General features: G+C 38.7%; 1 protein-coding gene across 1 annotated transcript; it reads right to left on the bottom strand.

Annotated features, from left to right (window-relative positions):
- Nucleotides 1-9,212: 9,212 nt before the first annotated feature.
- cygb2 (cytoglobin 2) lies at nucleotides 9,213-23,522 on the bottom strand. Its single transcript, XM_077571988.1, has 3 exons — nucleotides 22,937-23,522; nucleotides 16,203-16,434; nucleotides 9,213-13,768 (listed from the first exon to the last, which is right to left on the bottom strand). The coding sequence occupies exons 1-3, from the start codon at nucleotides 23,125-23,127 to the stop codon at nucleotides 13,604-13,606; spliced, it is 588 nt and encodes a 195-aa protein (XP_077428114.1). The 5' UTR covers nucleotides 23,128-23,522; the 3' UTR covers nucleotides 9,213-13,603.
- Nucleotides 23,523-24,447: the final 925 nt, after the last annotated feature.

Here is a 24,447-nt window from a genome sequence, read left to right as displayed (position 1 = left end):
CTTATTTTGCTTGTTTGTGGGTTATTCGTTTGACCCAACTTTTTGGGTTGATTAATTAACTCAAATTAATTTGGTAAAAAATGAACATAACCAACTTTTTTGAGTTATTTAATCCAAAACGTTGGGTCAAATTACATAGTAACTCACAAAGCAACCCAATTTGTTCAGCTGTTTTGTGGGTTATTAATTTGACTCAATATTTTGGGTAAATGGAATAACCCAATTGATTTGGGTAAAAAATTAACCAACCCCACTTTATGAATTACTTAACCCAAAAAGATGGATAAAATGAATAATATGAATGATAACCCACAAAGCAACCCAGTTTTTGGGTTGGTTATCCATTTGACCCAACTTTTGAATTGAATTAACCCAAAAAGTTAAAGTTTAAAGTTGGCTCAAATGAATAACCCACAAAACAACCCCAAAATTGGGTTGCTTTGTGGGTTATTAATTAAATTTTATCCAACTTTTTGGATTAATTAAATAACTCAACCTGTTGACTTGGACCCTTTTTCACCCAATTTGGGTTATTTTTGACCCAACTGTTTTTAGAGTGTGAAGACAAATTCCTTGCAAATTTTGTCATACTTGACCAATAAAGATTTGATTCTGATTTAAAAAAACAAAAACAAAAAAAGAAGGTGGCCCTTCTTCACAAATAATCTAAAAGTTGAATTTATGCAGGATAAAAGATAGCAAAAGTGAATCTCTTCAAAAGTGCTGCTTTGTTACCTCTGCCGGAAAGGTTATTTATTCATCGGCATGGCTTTATAGGTTGAAATGCTGAAAGGTTTTATTGTTTACCTTTTTGGCGTCACATCTAAGCCTCGCTGATGTGCACATTAGTTGCTGCCTTGTCCCTGGTGTCTTTTGGGAAGCTGCGAAGAGAAAAACACAAGCTGCTGATGGAAGAGGTCAGCGGGTCAGCGGTACAACTGTACATTACATTACTTTGCGTTATACTGTATTGTGTTAGGACATAATAGGGTTGTCGGCGGGAGGGGATGAAGGTGAGAGAGCAAGGTTTGGAAGTCTGAAGGACTGTCAGCAGAAGCTGCTATACATTGATCAGATGAGTAACCACAGTTTATTTATATGAAAACCAAAATAGCAAAAAGAAACAGTGTGGAATAACGCACGTGTGAAAACCAAACATCCGTCTGGATGCAAAGTGTTTGTTTTGGCACTAATCTAAAACCATTTCCTTAAAGGGCATCATAACCAAGTGTCAGGCTGCCAGTGGCGCCGCTGCACAACAACATAATGAACTTGGCATTTCAATTGCATATTTGTCACATTTGGCTGTCACAGTATGCCATAAAGCTTTGGATTCCGCTGAGTGACAAATTATGAAGCGGACTGAGTGAGCTTTGTCTGCAAATGGCTTCACCCCTGCCAAAAAAGAAATCATCTACGGGTACGTTTGTTTCTTTATTTGTTTCCCGACTAACGTTCCAATTGAAAGATCATCCTGGATATTCGACACGGATCCATTTTTGCTCACGTCAGGAATTTTAACTCAGTAAAGTCCATTCATCTTATTCAGATGTTTGACAACAATCTATGATAGCGAGTCAAATGTACATGATGTGAAGTTGCTGTAATTTCAAAACAAATGTTTTTGTGTTACTTTACAAATGAATTTTCCACAGAAAACGTGTCTCGAATTCCTAATCAGACGACCTAAAGGCGTGTGATGTCGCCTGTAGTTAAAATGGATGCCCCTGGCTTGAGAAGATACTCGACATGATCGATGTTGACTTCCTTTTCTAAATTATGATCGCAGTATGTAGCCTTTTTCTCATTGATTTCTGAGGTGACAAATGTCAAATGAGGTCAGTATTCTTTGAGAGAGAATGTTGCTTTATTGATCTTTAGATGATTACAGAGCCAATAATGAGCTGAAGAACCTCGGATAGACCCTGGCTGTGAGATGGTGATGTGAAAATGCTGACCTAACTGCAGTACCTCCCCTAATGTCACGTGACGTATGAATATCTGACAGGTCGAAAAAGGCCACGCATTTATCTATTTATTAATAGAATGGATTTTAATGATGCAATGTCTTCAGTCTTAATTTATGATATCACGTGCACACAAGCTATCACTAGCCCTAAGGGCTATCATCAGCATCATTAAATCACAACAAGGCTAAAATTCAGGTATTGAAAAAAATGAAATCAGAGTGATATTGGCAGGATTTTTCTTAAAGCGTTGACCAAATAAGATAAAATTTGTTTTCTTAATATTGAGTGAAAGTTTATAGACTTTGCAGCATTTTGGACAATAATAATGGTCCCAAAGAAAATCCCTGAGGAACACCACATTTTGCCACAAGGATTTAGGAGGAGGAATTCCCTACTTTGAATGTAACAAACTATAGTCGGTTCTCCCAGTAGTTAGAGTGCCACAATAAAGCCTGAACATCTAATCCCAAGTATAACAAATTATGAATTAAATAAAGAATAGATCAAATGTTGTTGTCCTTTGTCTAATGTATTTCTGATGACTTAACATTTTACATTTCTTAGTTTACATTTTACAATACAAAATCTCAACAAGCACAATACAGTAATGGTTTGCATGTTTGCCTCACTGTTGACGGGTTCCGGGTTCAAATCTGGGCTCTGGCCTTCAATTGAGGGGTTTAAATATTCTCTTGAGTCATTTTTTAGACGGTTTGCTTTTGTTCACCTTCTAAATTCCCAAAAACCTATCTTAGGTTCATCGAAGGCTCAAAGTTCTACAGATGTGAATGTACAGTAAGTGTGAATGGTTGTTTGTCTATACGCTATGTGCCATGCGACTGACTGGAGACCAATCCAGGGTTCATCCCACCTCTCAACCACTTATGATCGGCTCCACGTCAAGCAATGAGGATGAGCTCTAAGGAAAGTGGAGACACTACAAAATCTACTAGTGTATACTTAAAATACACAGGTGCTTCTTAATCAACGAAAATATCATAGAAAACACACAAAGTTAAATAGTTTTTTTTAAATCATTTTTAATGGAATGGTTTGATTCTAGCTTAAAGAGACAAAGTAATTAGAATATAACATAAACAGTTCAAATGATTTAAACATGGAAAACAGTTAGGAATTGGCCTTTCCTTATGCAGCATTATATAAAATAAATTGAACACATTATGAGAGTTTCACTTAAACTACGGAAATAAATTGATGTTTCTATGTCATTTATTAAAGTGAACATTTATTTTTACCCAATATCCCAGATATTTCCCATGTATCCATTAGTGCTTCTCCTCTTCATGGTTTTCGTTAATTTGGCTTTGATTAGATTTAATTTTGTCCTGCTTTCCCCGTGCCCCTTTTATCATGTCATGTCTGTCTCGTTAAGTTTTTGTGGCCGCCTGTTCTCATCAGACCACTGTCCAGGTGTCTACTAATCAGCTCCCTCAGCCGCTCGTGTCTCGTCCAGGTGTTCCTCATCAGTTTATTTCCACAGTTTCTTTCTGTCTCTGTTGGTTCGTTGTTTCTCTTGCTCTCTGTTCTCTAGTTCCTTCTTCGTGTCATGTTCCTGGTTATGTTGATCTACTCCCAGTGTTGGTTTGTTACTTTATACTTTTTTAAAATTTTAATTACTTTTGACTACATCAATGTAACTTGTACAATTTTTTGGAGACACCTAGTGTTGTTCCACAGTCTTGCCTCCTTGCTTCCCTGCAATGATCCGGCAAGACAGAAAGAAACCTGCTAATTGCTTGGAGCTGATTAGTAGACATCAGGGACCGGGCTGATGAGAACAGGTGGCCACAAAAACTTAACGAGACAGACAAGAAATGGGAAGAAAAAAAAGGGACAGGGAAAACGTGGAAAATCTAAACCCAATCAAAACCAAATCATTCAAAAGGCATATATGAAAATGCAGACATTTCTGAAACGTAATGATTACTCAATGTTATTACCTAGTTGTTAACAATTTTTTTTAAATTATTTTTTTTATTGTGGGAGTAGGCCTAGCTACCTAGTGAAACTATTTACTGCAACAGTATAAAATCTGTAATTCGCCAAAAAACAGGAATAACATAAGAGGGAAGTGAAATAGCTCACGTTTTGACTCTGCTGATGAAACGCTGGCGCAGTAGGACAGCCAAAGTGATTGATTAACCCAAATTCTTTTGGTAAAAATTGAACATAACCAACTTTTTTGAGTTATTTAATCCAAAACGTTGGGTCAATTTACATAGTAACTCACAAAGCAACCCAATTTGTTCGGCTGTTTTGTGGGTTACTCATTTGACCCAATATTTGGGGTAAATGGAATATGACAAATTAACCGACCCAACTTTATGGATTACTTAACCCAAAAAGATGTATAAAATTACATTAATAACCCACAAAGCAACCCTGTTTTGGAGTTGGTTATTCATTTGACCCAACTTTTGGATTTAATTAACCCAAAAAGTTAAAGTTTAAAGTTGGCTCAAATGAATAACCCACAAAACAACCCCAACATTGGGTTGCTTTGTGGGTTTTTCATTTATTTGTATCCAACTTTTTGGATTAATTCAATAACCCAACCCGTTGACTTGGACCCTTTTTGACCCAATTTGGGTTATTTTTGACCTAACTGTTTTTAGAGTGTGAATACAAATTCCTTGCGAGTTTTGTCATACTTGACCAATAAAAATTTGATTCTGATAAATAAAATAAAAAGAAGGTGACCCTTCTTCACAAATGTTCTAAAAGTTAAATTTATGCAGGATAAAAGATAGCAAAAGCGAATCTCTTCAAAAGTGCTGCTTTGCTACCTCTGCCAGAAAGGTTATTTAAAAGGCATCTATAAAAATGCAGACATTTCTGAAACGTAAAATGATTACTCAATGTTATTACCTAGTTATTAACTATTTTTTTAATTATTTTTTTTTATTGTGGGAGTAGGCCTAGCTACCTATTGAAACTATTTACTGCAACAGTATAAAATCTGTAATTCGCCAAAAAACAGAAATAACATAAGAGGGAAGAGAAATAGCTCACGTTTTGACTCTGCTGGTGAAACGCTGGCGCAGTAGGAGAGCCAAAGTGGATAGAACCATGACGGTGGTGCACATGGCCCCGACAGTCCACCGCAGTCCAGACAAAGAAAGACGGGAGAGGAAGCATCCGTAGCCAAGACCACGTTACACAACAGAAATGCTGTGCAGGTGTTGGCTCTGTTTCTATCCGACCCTGCCCGTCTGGCTGGATCAGCAATGGCGTGGGATTAGTCAATCCCAGATTAGACAAGGTGACATCAGTCTTTATTCAGACACAGTGCACAGTTAAATGTTGGAATGAATGCTTAGTGGATAGAAAGAAACGAAACAAGACACCATTTTCATAAGCAAAGTATGGACACACACTCAGCTACACATGAAATCCAAAGCCTTCCCATTTTGTGTCTCATTATGCCCAATTTATATGTGGCAGCGAGCAAGACATTGCTCACCACGACGCGTGCCACTCTGTCATGAAGGCTGCGGTGCGTGGACAGCACACAGATGGAAGTTCACACAAGTGGCTGTCAGGAATGTCAAGTCGCAGAGATGTGGCTGTGCATCTCATCTCCCGCTCTGAGATATCTACGCTCACACGCACCTAATTGGTCATTTCTGCAGGCTGCCTCTGCAGCGTTGATGGTGAGAGTGGTCTGGAATATTATCGTGGAAAAAATCAGGAGGGCTGTGCTCTGATCCTGCACTTTCAAAATGAGCAGGTGATGTGGGTTTTTCAACGTGTTAGTTTGTTGTGTTTTTTTAAATTCAGTGCACGCTAATCAATATTTAGTTACAAACACCACTGGTCACCACAAAATGATTTGAAATAAAACAATCATGTGGTTGAAGTGTAGACTTTGAGCTTTAATTCAAGTGGTTTCTTTTTGACGTTTACCATTTTGGAGTTGCTACAATTTCATATGGAATACTTCCATTTTGAGGGGACTGAGCAAATCTGTGCAGTTGATGACTACTTGAAGGTTGGACTGAATTCTGAGTTTCCTTCCTAGTGACGATTTTCCAGGCCTCCATGTTGAAGATGACTTTTCTTTATGATGTCCCCCAAATGTGAAATGGAATCTACTACTACAGCGAAATTGAGTGGCGCATAGATGTACTGCTCACCCAGCCTCGTATACTGCTGGGCCAATTGGGTATATTTTGTTGCCATGACAACTACAGCTGGAACTTGGGGTGGCTGTATGTTGAGCCCCATTCAAAAATAAAAAAATAAAAAGTTTGTGCATACTGCAAAGTGCTCGCAAGTCCCCACAAAGACAACTTAGTTTCTAATTTTAAACCCGTTTTTTAGACTCTTTTGTGATTTTTTTGCTAATCAATATGTTTTATGCAGCCCCACTGGTCTTAATATGGTATTCTGGTTAATATCGCGTTAGTGGAATATGAGTTAGGCAGCAAAATCCAGTCCTTTTTATCCATCTCAGGGGGCGGCCATTTTACCACTCAGAGTTGCTCAGGTCTCAGGTAACAACCAATCACAGCTCAGTTTCAGAAAACAGGTGAGCTGTGATTGGTCGTGGATTGAGAGAGAGAGTGGCAAAATGGCCGCCCCCTGTGATGATAAAAATTTTGGATTTTGGATTTTGCTTCATAACTTTTATAACACAAATGTAATATTAATCAGAATGTCATTTTTAGACTAGTAAGGTCACATACAACATATTATTGTCAAGAAATGTTGAAGGTTGACTTCCACTTTAAGGACTATATAAATAAACTTGACTTGTGCCATTTATCTCAAGCTAACCCAGTTAGCTAAGGCTAATCTGTGTTTCAGGTTGCTGACGTAAAATAAGCACAACTCACATGCACATTTTTAGAAATAGGCAAGAAAATATGTTTCATTTCACATTTGGCGGTTGAGTAGGCACTCCAGAGACTGCTTGCATGTAAGTAATTAACACGGTAATTTCCCTTAATGTCCTTGCTTTAACGAGCTTCCAAAGTAGAGGTCATCGGCAATGTAGTGGTTCATCGAGGCTTCAGCTTCCCTGTGACCCTTAGTAGGATCGGTGGTATAAAAAAAATTATTGATGGAGCCATTGTTTACAAGGTGTCTCGCATCTGAATTATTGCCTCACACAGCGCTCCTGGAATTACAATATCGGCCGATGGGAAATATGTCGCCATGGGAACAGTTTAGCGTAAGGTCGAGCGGCAGGCCTGATGGAAACCTTCTTTGGTAAATTGCTCCATTTTCCGACTGCTGTATTGCCGCTTACTTGCCTCACCTCTTCAAATGACTCCATCAAGCCGTCAATTTTCGATAGCGCTTATCCTCATTAAGGTCGAGGTTGCGCTGATGTCAGCCTGTCCCAGGTGACTTTGGGTGAGAAGCGGGATAGTCAACAGCCAATCGCAGGGCACATATACTGTATACAAACTACCGTTCACATTCACATTCTGAATTTAAAGTCTTCATTAATCCTAACATGCATGTTTTTGGAATATGAGAAGAAGAGGAGTAGCCGCAGAAAACCTTCGGACCACAACTTCGAACAAACCTTGACATACAGTTTTGTTAGGCACTTGAGCAAATGCATATTAAAAACTAAATAAATCTCTAAATTAAACGCCTCAGGTTCCAGTAAATGAGGCCAATCATTTGAAAAATAAAAGTTTTCCTCCCTGCATGAACCTCCCTCTGGACCTCTTGCTTACAGCGTCAAGCGACAAACCGGCAAACAATAATTACAAACATTAATACCACTTTTTATGTAACATTACTACTACCGGTACATATTATTTGGCCTCAATTAGCCACAAACAGAGTTTTCTTGTCAGCACATTTATGATCTTCAAAGGTAAACAACAACACATCAAGTTGAAGGTTAAAATATTTATAGATTAAAAGGTAAATAGTTTGGTAAGATGTTTTTTACAAAATTAATTTTAAAAAATGTAGTGCAAATCTATTAATAAATTATATAAAATATTACAGCGAATTTAACATACACGTGTCAGACTGGTTGAAATTGTTTCTTTTTAGGAATGTACTCATTTTATGACATGCGTCATGTTATCATGACGACAAGAACGCAGAGGTAGGACATTGCGATAAAGTACGGAAGCGTGGAACTGCTAAGCATTTTTGACTGTTGAGTACGTTCAAACGTATTTGCGAGTACGTTCGAATGTACTCGCAAGTATGTTCGATCATGCTCGCAAATACGTTCAAAATTGTAGGCTAAATGCTAAAAACATAGCATATTGTCCCATAATGCCACGGGGTAAGCTAACATTATTTTTTTTGTGTTATACTGATACTTTGGAAAAAATTAAGTACAAATATTGTTTAATCGTTACTTTTACGATTCATTGGCATGTCTGCAGTGCATTATTTCAGTATTAAGCCTACAAGTATTCTGTAGAGTACATTTTATTGTAAACAGAGTCTGTTTGGTCCCATTCTAAACAGAATAAAATTTACACTCGGAAGAGAGTAAAATTGTAATTTTTTTAAAAGTTACACAAGGGTTGAGGAACAAACTCACTACCTTCAGCTTGGGAGACAGCTGATCTACTCCCTGAGCCATGCAGCTCCTGCTTGTGTTAGTATATCGCTCGTCAGCTGGAATCTTGGTAAATCTGACAAAAAAAATAGTTTTTGGTCTTCTTTTGGATACAAGCAAACAGTAGGAGTGGCATAGCTCAGGTGATAGAGTGTTTTTTTAAAATAAACTAGTGAAATTTTGTCAAAATATCCCCTTGCAAGTAAAAATCTTTAATAGTTTTTTTTTAATGGTATAGGCATGTTCTTTCGTACACACAAATACTTTGTATTTGAGTATTTTACTCTTTTCCAAGTGTAAATTTGTACTTTATGGAGAGTTGGACCAAATAGACTCTGTTTAGACTAAATTGTACTCCAAAGAATTTACTGTGTATGTTGGAACGTATTTACGAGTATGTTCAAACGTAATATGTTCACTCAGGAAAACTAGTGGCTGAATCCGGCACAAGGCACAACAGTTTAGTCGGTTTTGGTCACGACACTTTTGTGTCTCATTAAGTCGGTCATGGTTTTATTCACTGCTCGGTTTCTCGTCGGTTGTTGTGAAAGTTAGATGTCAACATGACTAATTCATTTCTCTATAGAGGGCATGCTACTGTATGTTTTTATCTATCACAAGAAGAACTGCATTGTCATACGCTGTTTGCCAAACTGATCCCAAAACAGGACACGGACAACTGTTCAAGTGCATTTTTATTGACCATTTTCATGTTCACCACGTCTACACAGGTACGAGTTTGTGGCAAGATGTGCAAACATGCTTGAAACACGACAAAGCCACTGCACTTGCTCCCACCGACAACGTTAGTATACCATGACATGAGAATATAGTATTCAAATATGTCAAAATCATTATCAGAGATATACTTAGAAAAATATAATTAAGTCTGCACTTTTAACAACTGATTGGCAAAATATTTTCACAAGAAAACAGATATTTCCACATATATGCCGTGACGAGTTTACAAGCTATGGAGAGAGCAAGCGTGTTAGATGTGTCGTTATCTTTTCTAAGTATTTATTGGATTAAGTGCCGAGGCATGCGTGGACATGTCCGAGTCAGCTAATTGTATGCACAATCACAAGTGTGTGTGAGAGAATGTGAAAAGGGACGTATCTTGTATCTACGTGTTTGTGTGCGTTAATGGACGAGAAAATGATGCAAATTGAAAGTCGTAAAAGGCTAAAGCAGCAACGCGGTGTGATGACAACTGTTATTATTGAGGCAAGGAATCTAGTCTTAGGATGATGGATCATTTATGACCAGCAGTTGTTGGGTTTTATCGTCTCTACACTCTAAAAACAGTTGGGTCAAAAGTAACCCAATTATGGATCAAAAATGGACCGATCTACTTTATGGGTCAATTTCACCCAACTTTCTGGGTGGTTTTACACAAAAGTGGCCCAATTTTTTGACCCAAGTAAAGGATCTGACCAATATTTATGAGTTATTTTACGCTGAAAGACCCATTTCTTGAGGATCAATCCATTTTTGACCCACCTGTTTTTTAGAGTGTGGATAGAACTTGAAATCGACTTGGGTCTTCCATAAGAAAGTTTTGTAGCTCTGCCGATCTTGTAAAGATGCATTTTGAATCTGATTGGTCGAAGACCTTGCTAATATTTTAAGCTACATTAACCAGCATTACTGATTCTGAAGGCCCCGGGTAGATTAGATTGACAAGGCAGCACATTAAGGCTGAAATTTGAATCTGAAAGGCTGAAATGATCATTCTTGACTTTGACATGATATATGTTCATTTCATTTCATTTGAATGAAAACCAAGTCGGAACCAGAATTTAAACCAGATAAATTGCAGTTCTTTCGTTCCATCTTCTAATTCATTCTTGCCTACAAACTCAATGCAATCCGTTTTAGGTGATTAGAAAGGGCGCTTATGAATGAAAGCGTATGATAGATGACAGCATACGGCCATTCTTAAAAAAGTTTTATAGCTCTCAGTGAAGACGCTCGTTAGTGGGGCAATGGGATGTTACGTTAAGTAGATGAATGAGCAGCTGAGGAGGAGCGGCGACTCATTGCCTCCTGGTAAATGCCAGATGCTGATAGCAACAAGGGTCGAATAGGACAAACAGGACATCAGTGGAGCAGATGCGAGCTGAAGATTGGATCAAATGTCCATCCTAAAGAGATTTGCAGTGTATGCTTGGGAATTTAATAAACAGATGGCAACAATAAATGGCAGTGCATGCAAAATTGCGATATATTGTCATTATTTCACCGGGTTCGATGGGTGAGGCATGTGATTTTTAGCACGACTCTTCAAGACACAGAAACGTCAATTCTTTGCTGCATCTGCTGTACCTTTACTACAAAATCTTGTCAGAACACGCGCTCTGTTTCCGAGACCTCCAGAAGAGTTTTTAAAGCCTTTAATGGAGCCTTTAATGCGGTAAGTTTCTCTGATGAGGTAAACTAAGTGACAGGCTTGTAAATATTAGCAAAAGGGGGAGAACTGCCCGTGCAACGCGCACATGCGTGGCTGTTGATCGTGCCCACCTGCGGACATTTTCCATCTTACGTTCTCAGTGTCGCTGTGTTTGTCTAAAGAGAGTGAAGCAAATGTAAAGCCCTCTTTGGTGCGGAAAACAGATTCATGTGGAAGTGAATTGCGAAGGCGGAACAGCACATGTACACTTGCGCACGGTTCACTTGTACAAAGGACAGACTTGATATCAGATATTTTCAGCACATAATGCATCGATATAGAGCCAAGAGGAGCACAGCCCCTTAAATCTGAGCAATACAGGACAGAAAGAGTAAAAAACAATTAACAGTCAGCAGTTCCATGGTCCTAAAACATATGACTGACCCAAGCATTTCCTGTCTATACATCTTTCAAAAGGGATACTTGACTCATTGAGCCATTTTCAACAGTAAGAAGATATTTTGTCAATGAAAATTTCATTATTTTTCATAAACAATTAATACCTTTAAAAACGAATTTTGCCACTTGCTGTTGACGAAACAGGTAACGACCAAGCATGGCTCAGGCCCTGTTTACACGGAAGCAAAGCCGGCTTTGTTCCTCAAAAGAATCTTGTACGCACAGAAACGTTTCAAGACATGCGTGTGTCCAAAAGAAGACGCTGAGGACGTTTAACGGCTGTAATGTGTATGCCAAGTCTGGAGTGGCGCTGTAGCCCAGCCACAGGGAGTTAACGGAAAGTGTAGAAGAAGAATCGGCAAGGAAGACGAACCACTGAATAGTCGATAGGCCAAGACTTTTAAAGCTGCGAGGCCGCCATAGTACTCCTCCCAAGAAACGTTTCTCAGCATTCGATCCTATACATTTACTGTATTCAAATATATATACATATACGTATCGTTTATACAGTAGTCTTCTCGCGAGATGGGAGGAGTAAGATGGCCGCCCTGTCGCTTCAACGGCTTGCACGGATGTGTATGGGCTATCGGCTGTCCAGTAGTATATACAGATCAGTGAGACAAACACAGGAGAAGTGACAATGGCAGATGATTCCACTACAATAACATCACGCAAAAATATTTAGCTGTAAAAGCTAAGGAGGTTGCGTAAAACGAGAGTTACGCGAGAATTGGAGCATACGTCATCAAAATGGAGGAGTATCCCGCATATGGTGTCCACATTGGAACGTACGGGAATCTTTCCACTCTGGAGCCCGGTTCCAAGTGATGGGTTTCAAGCTCCGAAAAGGCGCCGCCATGTGGACGAACTGCCCAAATGGTAAGAAACTTGTACGGATACATTGAAACGGGCTTTTGTGTGGATTGGGGGCCTCAGTTTGCTGACCAAACCCAGAAAACAGGTGAGACGTGATTGGTTGTTACCTATTTCCTCAGCACAGGTTATCTCCAGTCCACAGCAAGTGGGGAAAAAAATTGCTTTTAAAGGTATTAATTGTACATGAAAAATAATGTTATCAAATTAATTCTGGACAAAATATTAACTTTTTACTGCTGAAAATGGCTCAATAAGTCAAGTATCCCTTTAATATTACTTTCAAAATAACATGAGGTGTATTCATACAAAATGTGTGACTCGAGGATGCATCTCGCTTAGCAGATTCCCACATGAATTTTCCCTTTTTTTCCCCTTGGTGCATTAATGGCCCTTTGTATTTAAAAAAATAAAAATAAAAATAAAATACAGTTTGACATTTAAAAAAAAAGGCGCGTTCAGTAGATTATTTGTCATAACTGTTTATTTCCATTTGTTAGCATTGTAGGAATAAAGAGCACAAATTTGTATTTTTGTTACACCAATGTGCCAAATTTAAGCCATATAGCCTATTTTTCTGATGTTATGGATATGGTTGTCATCTTTTGCTGAGCTTTTTAACAGTAGATATTATTTTGACGGAAAGCATTGTCTTGTGTTAATTGTATTTTATGTTGCTTGCGCTTAAATTAGAGAGTTGCAACATTTTCCCAGAATCAATAGTTTGTATCAACAGATAAAGTATTTCAAGGAACAAAATGAGTTCCATTTATGTTTTTTTTTACAAGAAAAATGCCAAACAGTGTCACCTTCTGCAGGTAGTCTTAGAGACATCCAATAGTGGGAACCACCCTACACTTGATTCTTGAAATTTGGTCTCAGAGAAAAGAGCTTGACACGTGCAATGCAAGCAAAGGGGAAATTATCTGGGCAAGACATTTGGAAGGGGCCACCCCTGCTGGACTACGATTGCTTGTGGGGTTGGCAACAGTTGACAGCTGACTGGATAATTACTATTACCAATTGGGGGCAAAAAGCACATACCCAACCCCCACTTAGTTGAGCTAAAATGTCATTAGTGTTTGCAGATGTTGCCAGCCTACATTGTCAGGGGTTATCCAGGGAATTTAGTGAACAGCCCCAGCTTCCAAATAAGCTCAAATAAGCACAGCAATTGTGTAGATGAACATGTTACTCATCATCATCATCATCATCATCATCCATGTCTGAGAAACCTTCCTTGCAAAACTTGAGCTTAAACAATCAGGGAAAACATGTCATTCTCATTTATTTTTTTTTAAAGTCCACTGCAAACCTCTAACACATTTTCTTCCCACTGACCATTCACACGGCCGAGCTGGAGACCTGCAGCCAGCCCACATCTGTGTACGCCCCCGTCACATGCCAGTAGACGGCACCCATGAGTTTGGTCCACACCATCTGCACTTCAGCCGTGAAGAATTCCGGGAAGTCTTCAGACAGCACCTCCAGCATCACCCCGCTCAGAATCTGTCATTTGGTATGCAACGCACAAAGTCTCACAAATCAGAGTTAAATTAACACTACAGGAGTAGACTCTTTTAAGACATATTTGTTTTCCTAATGTTAGTTTGTCACTAAGGGGATCAACTGTGTAAATGTTAAAATTACACTGTGGGAGTTGAAATAAACTCCAAAAATGTAACTCTAACTTTTTAACACTTCTGATTTTTTAAATGTATCTTTTGTGACCCCAGTCCTAGCACTTTTCTGACATTATGGCTTGTCAGAAAAGTACCAGGACTGGGGTCACAGTATGACAAGCCATACTGTCCTGCTACTTTTCTGGCCATACTGTATTTTTACTTTACATTTATGAGCAACAGGGAGCTGGAAAGAGAATCAAACGAGGCTGTCAAAGAAATAAGATTATTAGGTAAGGTGGGAGCAGAGCTGAGGCAGGTAATCAGCCCAATTCAATGTTGCAGAAAGGTGGGCGAGACAGGTGAGAATTGAAAATGTCCGCGATGGTGAAACATGAAAGTACAAGGTGGAGAGGAAACACAATGGGAATGAGAATCACACGCTAGAGAGGACAATACGCTGAAGAAAAGACGTGGGCCATTTGTGCATCAAGGGACGTGAAATAGATGATGTAAAACGCAAATCAGCAGCAGAAATTATTCCGATGTAGTAAACAGCCTTTGAAAGCACGGTCTATCTCGTAACTGGTAATTTAAAAAAAAAGAAAAAAAAGAAAGAGAGAATAAATGCACATTTCCCATGCAGGTGCATGCTCTTGCTATATCTTCTTTTATGATCCGAAAGCCTGAAAGTAATTTGGTTGTATTGCCAATTTGCGCTTTTTATATTCGTCAATGGCCCATTTTCACATCTTCACATAGATTTTAAAAATAATTGCAGGGCTTATCTTTCAGTCTCTATTTTGGAACTAGAGTATCATTTAACACTCTTTTAAAACCATGAATGAAACTGATCAAACAGCTGGCCACTTGTAAATATGTAGGATGTTGCAATGACAAGGTCAATTCCTTTATATTTGTTGTGTACTGAAGACATTTCGGTTTCAGCTCAAGAGACGAATAGGAGACAAACGTTATTTCATATCATTTACATCTAGATGAAGAAGAAAAAGCACATTTTGTTTGCACCCAACAACTTTTCAAGTGAACAAAAGTATTAGAACAGTGAATAACTATTTGGTGGCATAACCCTTACTTGCAATAACTGCATCAAACCTGCGACTTCACCAGACTGTTCATTTGAAAAGCTTTTCCAGGCCTCTATTGCAGCCTCTTTCAGTTCTTGTTTGATTGTGGGTGTTTCGCCCTTCACTCTCCTCTTTAGGAGGTAAAATGCATTTATTTACTATTGGGTGGACTGACTTGGCCAATCTAAGACCTTCCACTTTTTCCACCCTAATGAAGTCCTTTGTTGTGTTTTGCATCATAAGCAGATCCTTTATTATTTCATCATTTTGTGAGAGGTTAATCAGTCCATAAAAACTTCCTGCCATCAACTGCTGTTGATACCCGTGGCCGACCTGCTCGATGTTTCTTCCTTTTACAGGCCATCCCAAATTGTTGTATCGACTGTGCTCGATGTTTGTGTAAAAGCTCTGATCGATTTTCTTCAAAATGGTTTACTTTTCTCTCATAGTCAGCTCTCTAGTCTTAGTTTGCAGTATTACGGGTGAAACTCAAAAACACACGCACAACCGTATCTAGTGTTTAGAAATCAATCTAAAGGGAACACCTGAGCAACTAGAAACACAAAAATACCGATCATTCGTCACATGGTCCAATACTTTTGCTCATATCAAACGTTACGCTGGCACATGTAAACATTGAGTTATGGATATACTGTGGTTACATTTGAATATGATTAGATTTCATACATGCAGAATTTAGATGTAAAAAATCAATGCCATGATTCATCCCTGAATTGTTAATGATTTAAAGCACCGCAGCCAATCGGATGCCAGGGACTTCAATGGCGCTGATGTGCAGCTGCATTTAAGAAGATGATATTGAAAAGACATGAAGAGAGGAAGTGTCTTCAATCGTATGAAGGGGGATGCATGGTTGATTTTCTGATTGGCAATTATGCAAATATGTATATGGGGGGAAATGCTTGGTAGTTTGTTTGATTTGTCTTCACGGCAATGGACACAAGTGGATTCTACAATTTAATTGCCTTCATCATAAAGAATTTGCGCATTCCATTGCAAAATAATCAAAGTTATTTTAATAGGTGGATTGAATGGTTCATTATGAAATTTACATGAATTTGTTCCAGTCTTTCGGGAATCTTCTAGTACCTTTTTGTGCAGTGTACATTATATTGACAAGTTTTTTAATTCCCAGCAATATTAGTATTCTCACTATAATAATAGACGAACAAAGGCGTGTTGTAGAAAATTGTAAGATGAAGCCATTCCTACCTTAAAATACATCGGTTCCACCTTGTGTTTGATAGCGTGAGCTTTCCCCACCAGGGCCAGCACCGACGACACCTTCTCCGGGTCGTTGAGGTTCTCCACCACAGTATTGATGGCATTCATCACCCTGCGGGCATGTTGGCGAAGCTGGCAGCTTCGTTCCATCTCCTCGGGGTCCTCCATGTCTTGGAACTGACTGAAATACTGTTTGGCTGATGGGAAGTTCACAAAGAACCTGGGAAAGGGGGGGGGGGGGGGGGGTGTTCAACAACAAAGCAACGTCATTGGTTTTATTCATGTGAAAATTCAGGTGGAATCTCTGTGGTTAGTATTACATTTGATGGATTGTGATGATTTTTTATTTTATTTTTATTTTTTTACCTGAAGCTATCAGTTAATGATGGCATCCTGGGAGTCAGTGATGAAATGTTGACCTGCATTCATTTCTCATCATTAACTTTGACTCACTTATTTTTCCTTTTCCACTGAAATGGCCTTGGGTTACAGCGCCACTTATTTATTTTTTATTTTGTTTCCAAACACAATCCAAATGTGCATTGAGATACATTTGCTCGAAAGTAGAGAGTTGTGTACTAAAGTATGTTTACTTGACTACATATGGCCAAATATTGCATTACAGTTTGATCAAACTGCTGATAACTCATTAACATACTTGGACAAAGCTACAGTAGACGATTAAACCTAATTGAATTAAAAATGTAAACTCAGCAAAAGTTAAAATCGCACTTTATAGAGAGGTTACAATCCAAATAATATGGCGTTTAAATGCATAGTATGGCATAATCCTTAAGTGGAATGCGGAAACTGGAATTTGTAGTGCGTCAATGGTGCAATTGCTCAGCGTACTGCAGAGCTTACGAGTCTTTATAAATGTAAACGCATCCAACTAATTGAATCTCAAATGCTGATGCGTAAATGATTCAGCCATTTCATTTTCAACCGTTAAAATTGCAAAATGGCCACATCATTATGTCAAATGTTTGCAAGAGCCTTACAAATCACGAGCGTCCACGCTATTAACTTACTACTGTACTTTGACCTCATTTTAATCTTGTCATTGCTCACGCTGGCCAAAATTGTGGATGCAATTATTTCCCAGTTTGAGTTTGGCCCTGGGCGGCCCTGATAAACTGCATAGACGCTCACCAGATTCTGTCATGCCAGGCCAAGAAAAGCTTCCGCTTGCCTATAGCATTTCTAGCTTGGCACTACCAGCTGTCACGATATGGACACTTTTTTTCCTATCAGTGACAGAAAATATATGTATAGTAGCTTTTTTTTTTCTTCTTTTTTTTGGTTCATTTTTTTTAATTTTTTTTTAAGGATTTGTAATCTATTCTATCTTCACTTTGCCCGATAGGTCAACAGCTTGACGGACTTTTAACAAAATGGTATTTCATTAAATGAATTTATATTTGAAACATATACAAACACTTTAATATTTAATTCTGTAGCTTTCATTTCTGTATTGACTTACTTACCGAAGCAAGCCGGAGAACATTTGGTCCCTGTGTGAGAGCACATTCTTGCACCTGCCTCTGCATTCAAATGAATCCATTAAAGTCAAATGGGCGCCATTAGCGTGACTTGTTAATCATACTTGAATCAAAGTGGGAGTGTTTTTCTAATTATTTAGAGCAGGGTGAACAACCTTGGGCTTTACTGTTGAATCGACAAGGATGTTTTTTTTCTGCACATTAACTATTTAACAGTTGCAGACTTTTTGAAAGGTGACTTCTTCTTTTTTCTTGATTTGAAGAACAAATGCACCTTATTCAGACTAATATTTCCAAACTAGAATAAACTCGGTAAAGATAAGGAAAAGAGGTACTTGCATCATAATTGATACCTGATCAGGTATATATGAACTGAAACATAACAACAAGACTTCTGAAATATTGAGCTGCATTGTTTGCTCAAAACCGTTTTCAAAATGATGAAAGAGGAATAAATTATGTGCGGGAACGTTTTCTTGGTATTCACTTTGAGAACATATTGACAAAGAGAATATCTGAATAACCACCTAATAACAATTTCAAATGTAAAATGGAATATTTATAAACATGAATAGCTCACAGATGATGACTGATGACGTAAGGGTGATGATATGGATCATATTTCAGTTCTAATTCAACTTTACCGCAGACCAAAATGCCCTTTTAACAATACTCAAACTTGAGTCTGCCGAATGCACTACTGTTGCCCGAGGAGATCTTATTCATTCAGTGGTGCAATTGCATTTGTACGCATTGTTGAGATGAACTGAAGCTACTGCCACTGTTTCGCTGCTCCGTGCTTCCGAGCAGATGGAGCGACATCAAAGTGAAAAAAAATTATTCTGTGGCCCACGGTGGCTGCTGTGCACTGATCTCTCAGCTTCTCGATAATAACATGTCAACCGTGCAAGGCTGCGACCTCCGGGTCAGCCTCTGGTTGTTAAGTAACCGAGGAACTGTCAGTCAGCTGTTGATAATTACACTCTTAGACCATCACATGGTGAACGAGAGTGGAGCAATGCTCAATATAGTCGTTTCTAGCCTAATTTGGGGGGTACTTAAGTGCCCCTAAATTGAATTTTAGAACCACTAAAATGTTCAAGAGTATTGTTTTGTTTTTGCTGTATGTCCTTTTTTTTTTTTTTTTTTACATTGACATATTAGGGTAATGTATTTTTTTTTTTGAGAGGGTGTAATATTCTGAGAAAAAAACTCACAAATTTACAGGAAATAAACTCGCAAATTTGTGACATTATAAAGTGGTAAATTTGCGAGGAAAAAAATTCACAAATTTACAAGAAATAAACTTGCAAATTTGTGACATTATTAAGTGGCAAATTTGCGAGGAAAAAAACTCACAAATTTACAAGAAATAAACTCGCAAATTTGCGACATTATAACGTGGCAAATTTGTGAGGAAAAAACTCACAAATTTACAAGAACTAAACTCGCAAATTTGCGACATTATAAAGTGGCAAATTTGTGAGGAAAAAAACTCACAAATTTACAAGAAATAAACTCGCATATTTGTGACATAACGTGGCAAATTTGCGAGGAAAAAATTCACAAATTTACAAGAAATAAACTCACAAATTTGCGACATTATAAAGTGGCAAATTTGTGAGGAAAAAAACTCGCAGATTTGTGAAACTTGCGAGACGTAGCGTAGCTATAGACTGGACGAGGTGCTGGCTTTTGTCCACCAGGAGCTCTATAAGGTGAAGATTTGTTGGTGGTTAATGGAACAATCTTTGTAAAAATGAAAAAGCAGGATAGAAACGGATTTCTAAACTTTACTCGTTACACATGGAAAGCTATATCAACAACACGCCCCTATTAGCTGACTAACTAAACAATCAGAAATGTCTGAGTTAGTTAAATCTGCGAGTTTATTTCTCTGAAATTCATGATTTTTTTTTCTCGCAAAATTGACACTTTCTAATATCGCAAATACATGTTTTTCTTCTCATAAATTTGCGAGTTTTTTCTCTAAATATTATGCCCCCCCCAAAAAAAAAAATATATATTTATACGTAGCCCTAATTCATCGTCAACATTTTTTATAAGCTTTTTCTGTTTATATGTTTCTATCGTGTGCTGTTTTTCTTTTCTTTTTTCATCTTTATCCGTGTCTGCGTTTTGAGATCACCTCACTTGTGCCAATAATTTATCTTGCTGTGCATACGATCGCACCTCTTAGAATTAGCCTGATTCAAACAGGTCATAATAACTGAAGTAAAGTAAATGACTGCAATCATTCACCAGGTCTAGTTGATCAAATACGTAGAAAATGTGCAGTCCTACTTTTACTTTTACTTTTACTTTTAGGAATGTTGACTTTCACAGCAGAAGTAAAGTTTTCTGTGTACAGTCGTATAATTTTATTTTTTGTATTGTGTAGTCGCTAAAGAATCTAACGCAACGGTTGTCTACCATTTTAAACTTAGTATTATCATTCTAAAACAATACCATACTTAAGTACCACCATCACATGTATATTTGATAAAACTATGCTTAAATGATGATTCAATTGAACATTGTTGCACAAAAAGTTTCACATTTAAAATTTCACATACAACAAATGTATAATGCATACATACTGCCACTAGTGGTGATAACCAGTACTACATTTTCAGAATCACTGATCGAAAGGAATCTTAGCGCTCTAACGTCACGTCATGAAATAAACATGGTCAAATTATTTAGTGTGGAGAACAATTTATACATGCACTGAAAACAGCTCTGTACGGTTAGCGTTGATGTAAGTGCTGACGAGTGATTTACTGCCTGTTACACCAATATTAGGTGATCTGTAGTTAGTTACCATGACATTGACTGAGAAACTGTTTACTTTATTATAAGCCAGGATGTCACTGACTTGATTTTTATAATTCCTCAATAAGGGCCTACAGTATGTAATCTGCCTTTCAGCTTTAACTTAATTGATTTTAGCGTTCCTCACAAACCAATTGAGATTTTGAATAGAAGATGAATGACTGTCTTTTAATTATATTAAATTAAATTACATGTTGAAAAGACAGACAAGAATGAAAGAGAAGACTAGATAGTGAGGGAGAAGTGCCAATACGTATTTCTGTCAACCCCAGATAAGACGACACACTCGCACGCAAGCGCGTGCTCACACACACACACACATAAATATTCTCCCTGCCCTTTTCTCTCCCCCTCAGGGATTTTGTCAACCCCAAACTGGAAATCAGTTTGTCTCACTTCGATCACTTTTCTTGGTTGGGGTTGGCTGTCAATTTTAGCAATCTTTGAAGGTTTTTTTTTAGTGTGACTTTGACCGTTTAGCTCTGCAAACCCAAAAATCCAGCCTTTCTTCAGCGAGTGAAGAAAAGATGATATAAACAAGCATGAAATTTGCAATGAATAAATAAATTTAATAAATTGCAATGTACAATGTAATGTAATCCACCCCCACACCACCCCACCACCCCGCCCTCCACCCTTTCTTTAAGGAAAGGGTGCTTCCCCACCACACACGCACATTACTTTCCTCAAGTCAAAAATTGTACAAATATTGATAATGAAATAAAAATGTTTGAAAATATGCATACATCTACTTTCAGATGAGCAAGATAAACAATGCATTGCTATTGAGTTGTGTCCTTGTGGTCTAATTTCATGATGCACTTCCACTCTAGGGCGCACAAATATTTATTCATTAGTTCTCGTTAAAAGTTGAAAATCTGCAGTAGCGCAGCTCCTCATTGATGCAATATTTAGAACCAGGGTGGAGCGCTACATTCCAGCACCCCAAGCAGACATCTGACTGTGTCTTGGTTCTTGTGCCACTGCTGCGTTCTGTGCAGAGGTGTCAAATCCAGTTCCCGGAAGTCAAACCTCTGCCACAGTTTAGCTTTAGCCACAGCTGCTTCTACTCAACCCGCATGTAAATGAGCTCCTTTACCTGCTAAGCTGTGCTAACGTGTGAACTGACTAACATAAAATGGCAAATTAGGTCATTTCTTATAGTAGTCAAATGACATTTCATCACATGAAATCAAAAATAATCTTCACAAATCAAATAACAACAATCCAAAGTCCACTGCTTTTCAATGAGCGGAGATGTTCCTTTCGCCGAGTTGATGCTGCTTTCAAGGAAAGTGGGAAGCTCAAAGTGTTCAAGTCATATGTAAACAAAGATGGCTGATTAGGATAAATTGTTTGTTGTTCTGGTTATCGCAGTCGGTCCAAACCACGTTGGGTTACGTGAAGTTATTTCAAATAGTCATATAGTCAGTCAATAATAAATAAAGTGATAAATATGTTTATAATGGTGTAAATTGTATTTTTGCCATTCCGGTTGGTGATGCTGGGGTCCTTTTTTCCCCTGACTTCACAACTCGGTTCTCCAAGTTCAAAGGAGCATTTTCCCCGTGCACACTTCCTGGTTTGAAGCCGGCAAAGTTAGGCTTCCCACCTTTTTCTTGTCCTCCACTGTACGCCGCCATTTTGACTCGTGACGCAATTGTGACGTAGCTTGGAATCATCAATAGGCAGATCGCGCTCTGCTGGATCAAACCATTTTTTTTTAAACAAAAAGGGTTTATATAACTATATGTTTGTTGTTAAAAAAAAAAAAAAAGTTTCAACCTGTAGCCGACTGTGTGTTCTTTCTAGATTGTTAAAAAAAGACACACACACACACAGTAAAAAATAATATCACGATTTTGAAAATGTTGGTGGGTAATTGGATTTTCTTTAAAAATGGGCTAGACACACTTATTGCTTTACGTCGTCATACAAAGAGGTTGAAAAAGCCAACAAACCTGTTTTGGCAAAGCAAGGTATAGAAGGTTCTATGTTAAAATAAAAATGTAGTGGGTAAAAGCAAAAAGTCACGTTAAAAAGTATTTTAGTACAAATACCTGAAAACTCTAAATAAGTACAATGGCTTAGTATTTGTATTACTTCCACCAAGCGTAGATTAGTCCGTTGGTCGACTGCGCAATTAATTACACTATTGCAATTTATGTACAAAAACGTCACCACCGTAGGATGCGAACTCCTTCGCAAACCGAGGACCCCTTGTAATTAAAAACTAAAATGATTATCATGTGTGTGAGAATAATTATTTACTCCACTTCTACCGTTTTTCAGATTTAGAAATTAGAGCATCCTGAAGTTAACAAAGTGCTCCCAAGGAATGTGATAAGATAAGTTTCATTCATTACACCTGTTGACCGAACTCACCTTATGAGCACCGACACCCCCACGTCGTCACAATTCTTGTACACATGTCCCCAAGTGTCCTGGATGATCTCCCTCTCGGCATCGGACAGCGGCTCGGACCGCTGCGGACGGTCGTCGCAATCCACGTCCCGCCTCCTCACTCCAAGCAGTTGCTCTGGCGAGGGCGGCGGGGGAGACTCCCTGCGAGACATCCTCCCGCGGCGCAGCAGCCTGGAGGCTCCGAGCAAGGCCCGGGGGAGGTAGGGAGCAAGGGAAGGGGGGAGGGTGACGGAGAGCTGAGACCCCACGGCGGGAGCTGGGAGGACAACCAGGGTGAGAAAAGGAGTGAAAAGCAAAAAGGGGGGGAAAGGAGAGACGGGGTAAGGGAAGAGAGCAAGAATGGGCAAGAAGGAAAAAGAAAGGGTGAGAAGAAAAAGTCTCCCAGCTCTCCTTTGTTATTCCTCCCTCTCCTTAAAAAAAAACTTCCCTCTCTCTCTCTTCCTCACTTTTTATCCCCTCTCTCAGTGTGGGAGATCCTAGTGCTGATGCTGTTCCCTGTCATACTTGTCCTCCTGTCTGTCTGTCTCATCCTCTCACACAGGCTGCATGTGTGAGGGAACATGATGGAATGAGTGAAGGGTGGGGAGAATAAAAGAGAGAGGGGCACAGCGAGGGAGGGAGAGAGGGAGCGAGGGAGAGAGATATATTGACACGCAGGGACCTTAAACATCTCCCTGACAATTATAACCGCGAAAAAGTACATTACACAGCACTTTTCCTGTTGTAACTTCAAACTTTTTAATAGTTTTCATTATATTTGAAAATAGAATGTTTTGATCAGTTTTCTTTTTTTTTGTTGTTGTTTTTTTTCTTTTCTTTTTTTCCTGTCAATGGCGCCCCACCCAGGACCCCCACCCCCACCCCCACACACAGTTGTGTGGTGCATTAAAATTGGAGGGGAGTTGTAGGGCGAAGACGGTCCCCCAAAGTGTGTTATGTGCCCTATATGCCTATAAAAGTGTATTGTGCAAAACTAGTGCAGTGAGTTAAGTGTTTTGATCAGTTTTCACATAATCTATTATATGTTATCTCTACCCAAAATGAAATTTAGGGCTTGATTTCTAAAGCTCCCAAATTGCTTGTTCGCGCTAACAGATTGTGTGTATATATTTGAGTAGTTTTCCGCAGGTGGCGGGGCTGCTGTGGCCCTGAAAGTCCCGTCACCAAACTTGCAAAGTGTTTGGGATGGGCAGCAGGCAATTAAACGGTGATGGAGGATGTTGCTGATGTGTGGCGGAGTCCAGACCTGAAGGGATTTGAAGTAGGTCCTTTGGAGGATTTTGATGTCGAGCTAGAAAATTCATTGGGAAGCAATTAAAGGAAATGAGAGTCGACTATGACAAAAGTCATGACCTTTTAGAGCTCGTCCTGGACCTTGTTAGGAACCCCGTACAGGATTATGTTGGTGTAGTCTAGATGAGGAGAGTTCAGAAAACCAAATGTGGCCCTTAAGCACAAACTTTTCCTCTGCT

The sequence above is a fragment of the Vanacampus margaritifer genome, chromosome 7 (assembly GCF_051991255.1).
Source record: "Vanacampus margaritifer isolate UIUO_Vmar chromosome 7, RoL_Vmar_1.0, whole genome shotgun sequence".
Taxonomy (NCBI): Eukaryota; Metazoa; Chordata; class Actinopteri; order Syngnathiformes; family Syngnathidae; genus Vanacampus; species Vanacampus margaritifer.
Note: the sequence above shows the minus strand (reverse complement) of the source record. Positions and strands in the feature narration are given on the sequence as shown.

Coding starts and splice junctions, on each gene's coding strand:
- cygb2 (XM_077571988.1), bottom strand. CDS start 23,127: ATGTCTCGCAGGGAGTCTCCCCCGCCGCCCTCGCCAGAGCAACTGCTT. Junction 16,435..22,936: donor GGGGTGTCGGTGCTCATAAG/GTGAGTTCGGTC, acceptor CCCCTTTCCCAG/GTTCTTTGTGAACTTCCCAT. Junction 13,769..16,202: donor TGGAACCGATGTATTTTAAG/GTAGGAATGGCT, acceptor ACCAAATGACAG/ATTCTGAGCGGGGTGATGCT.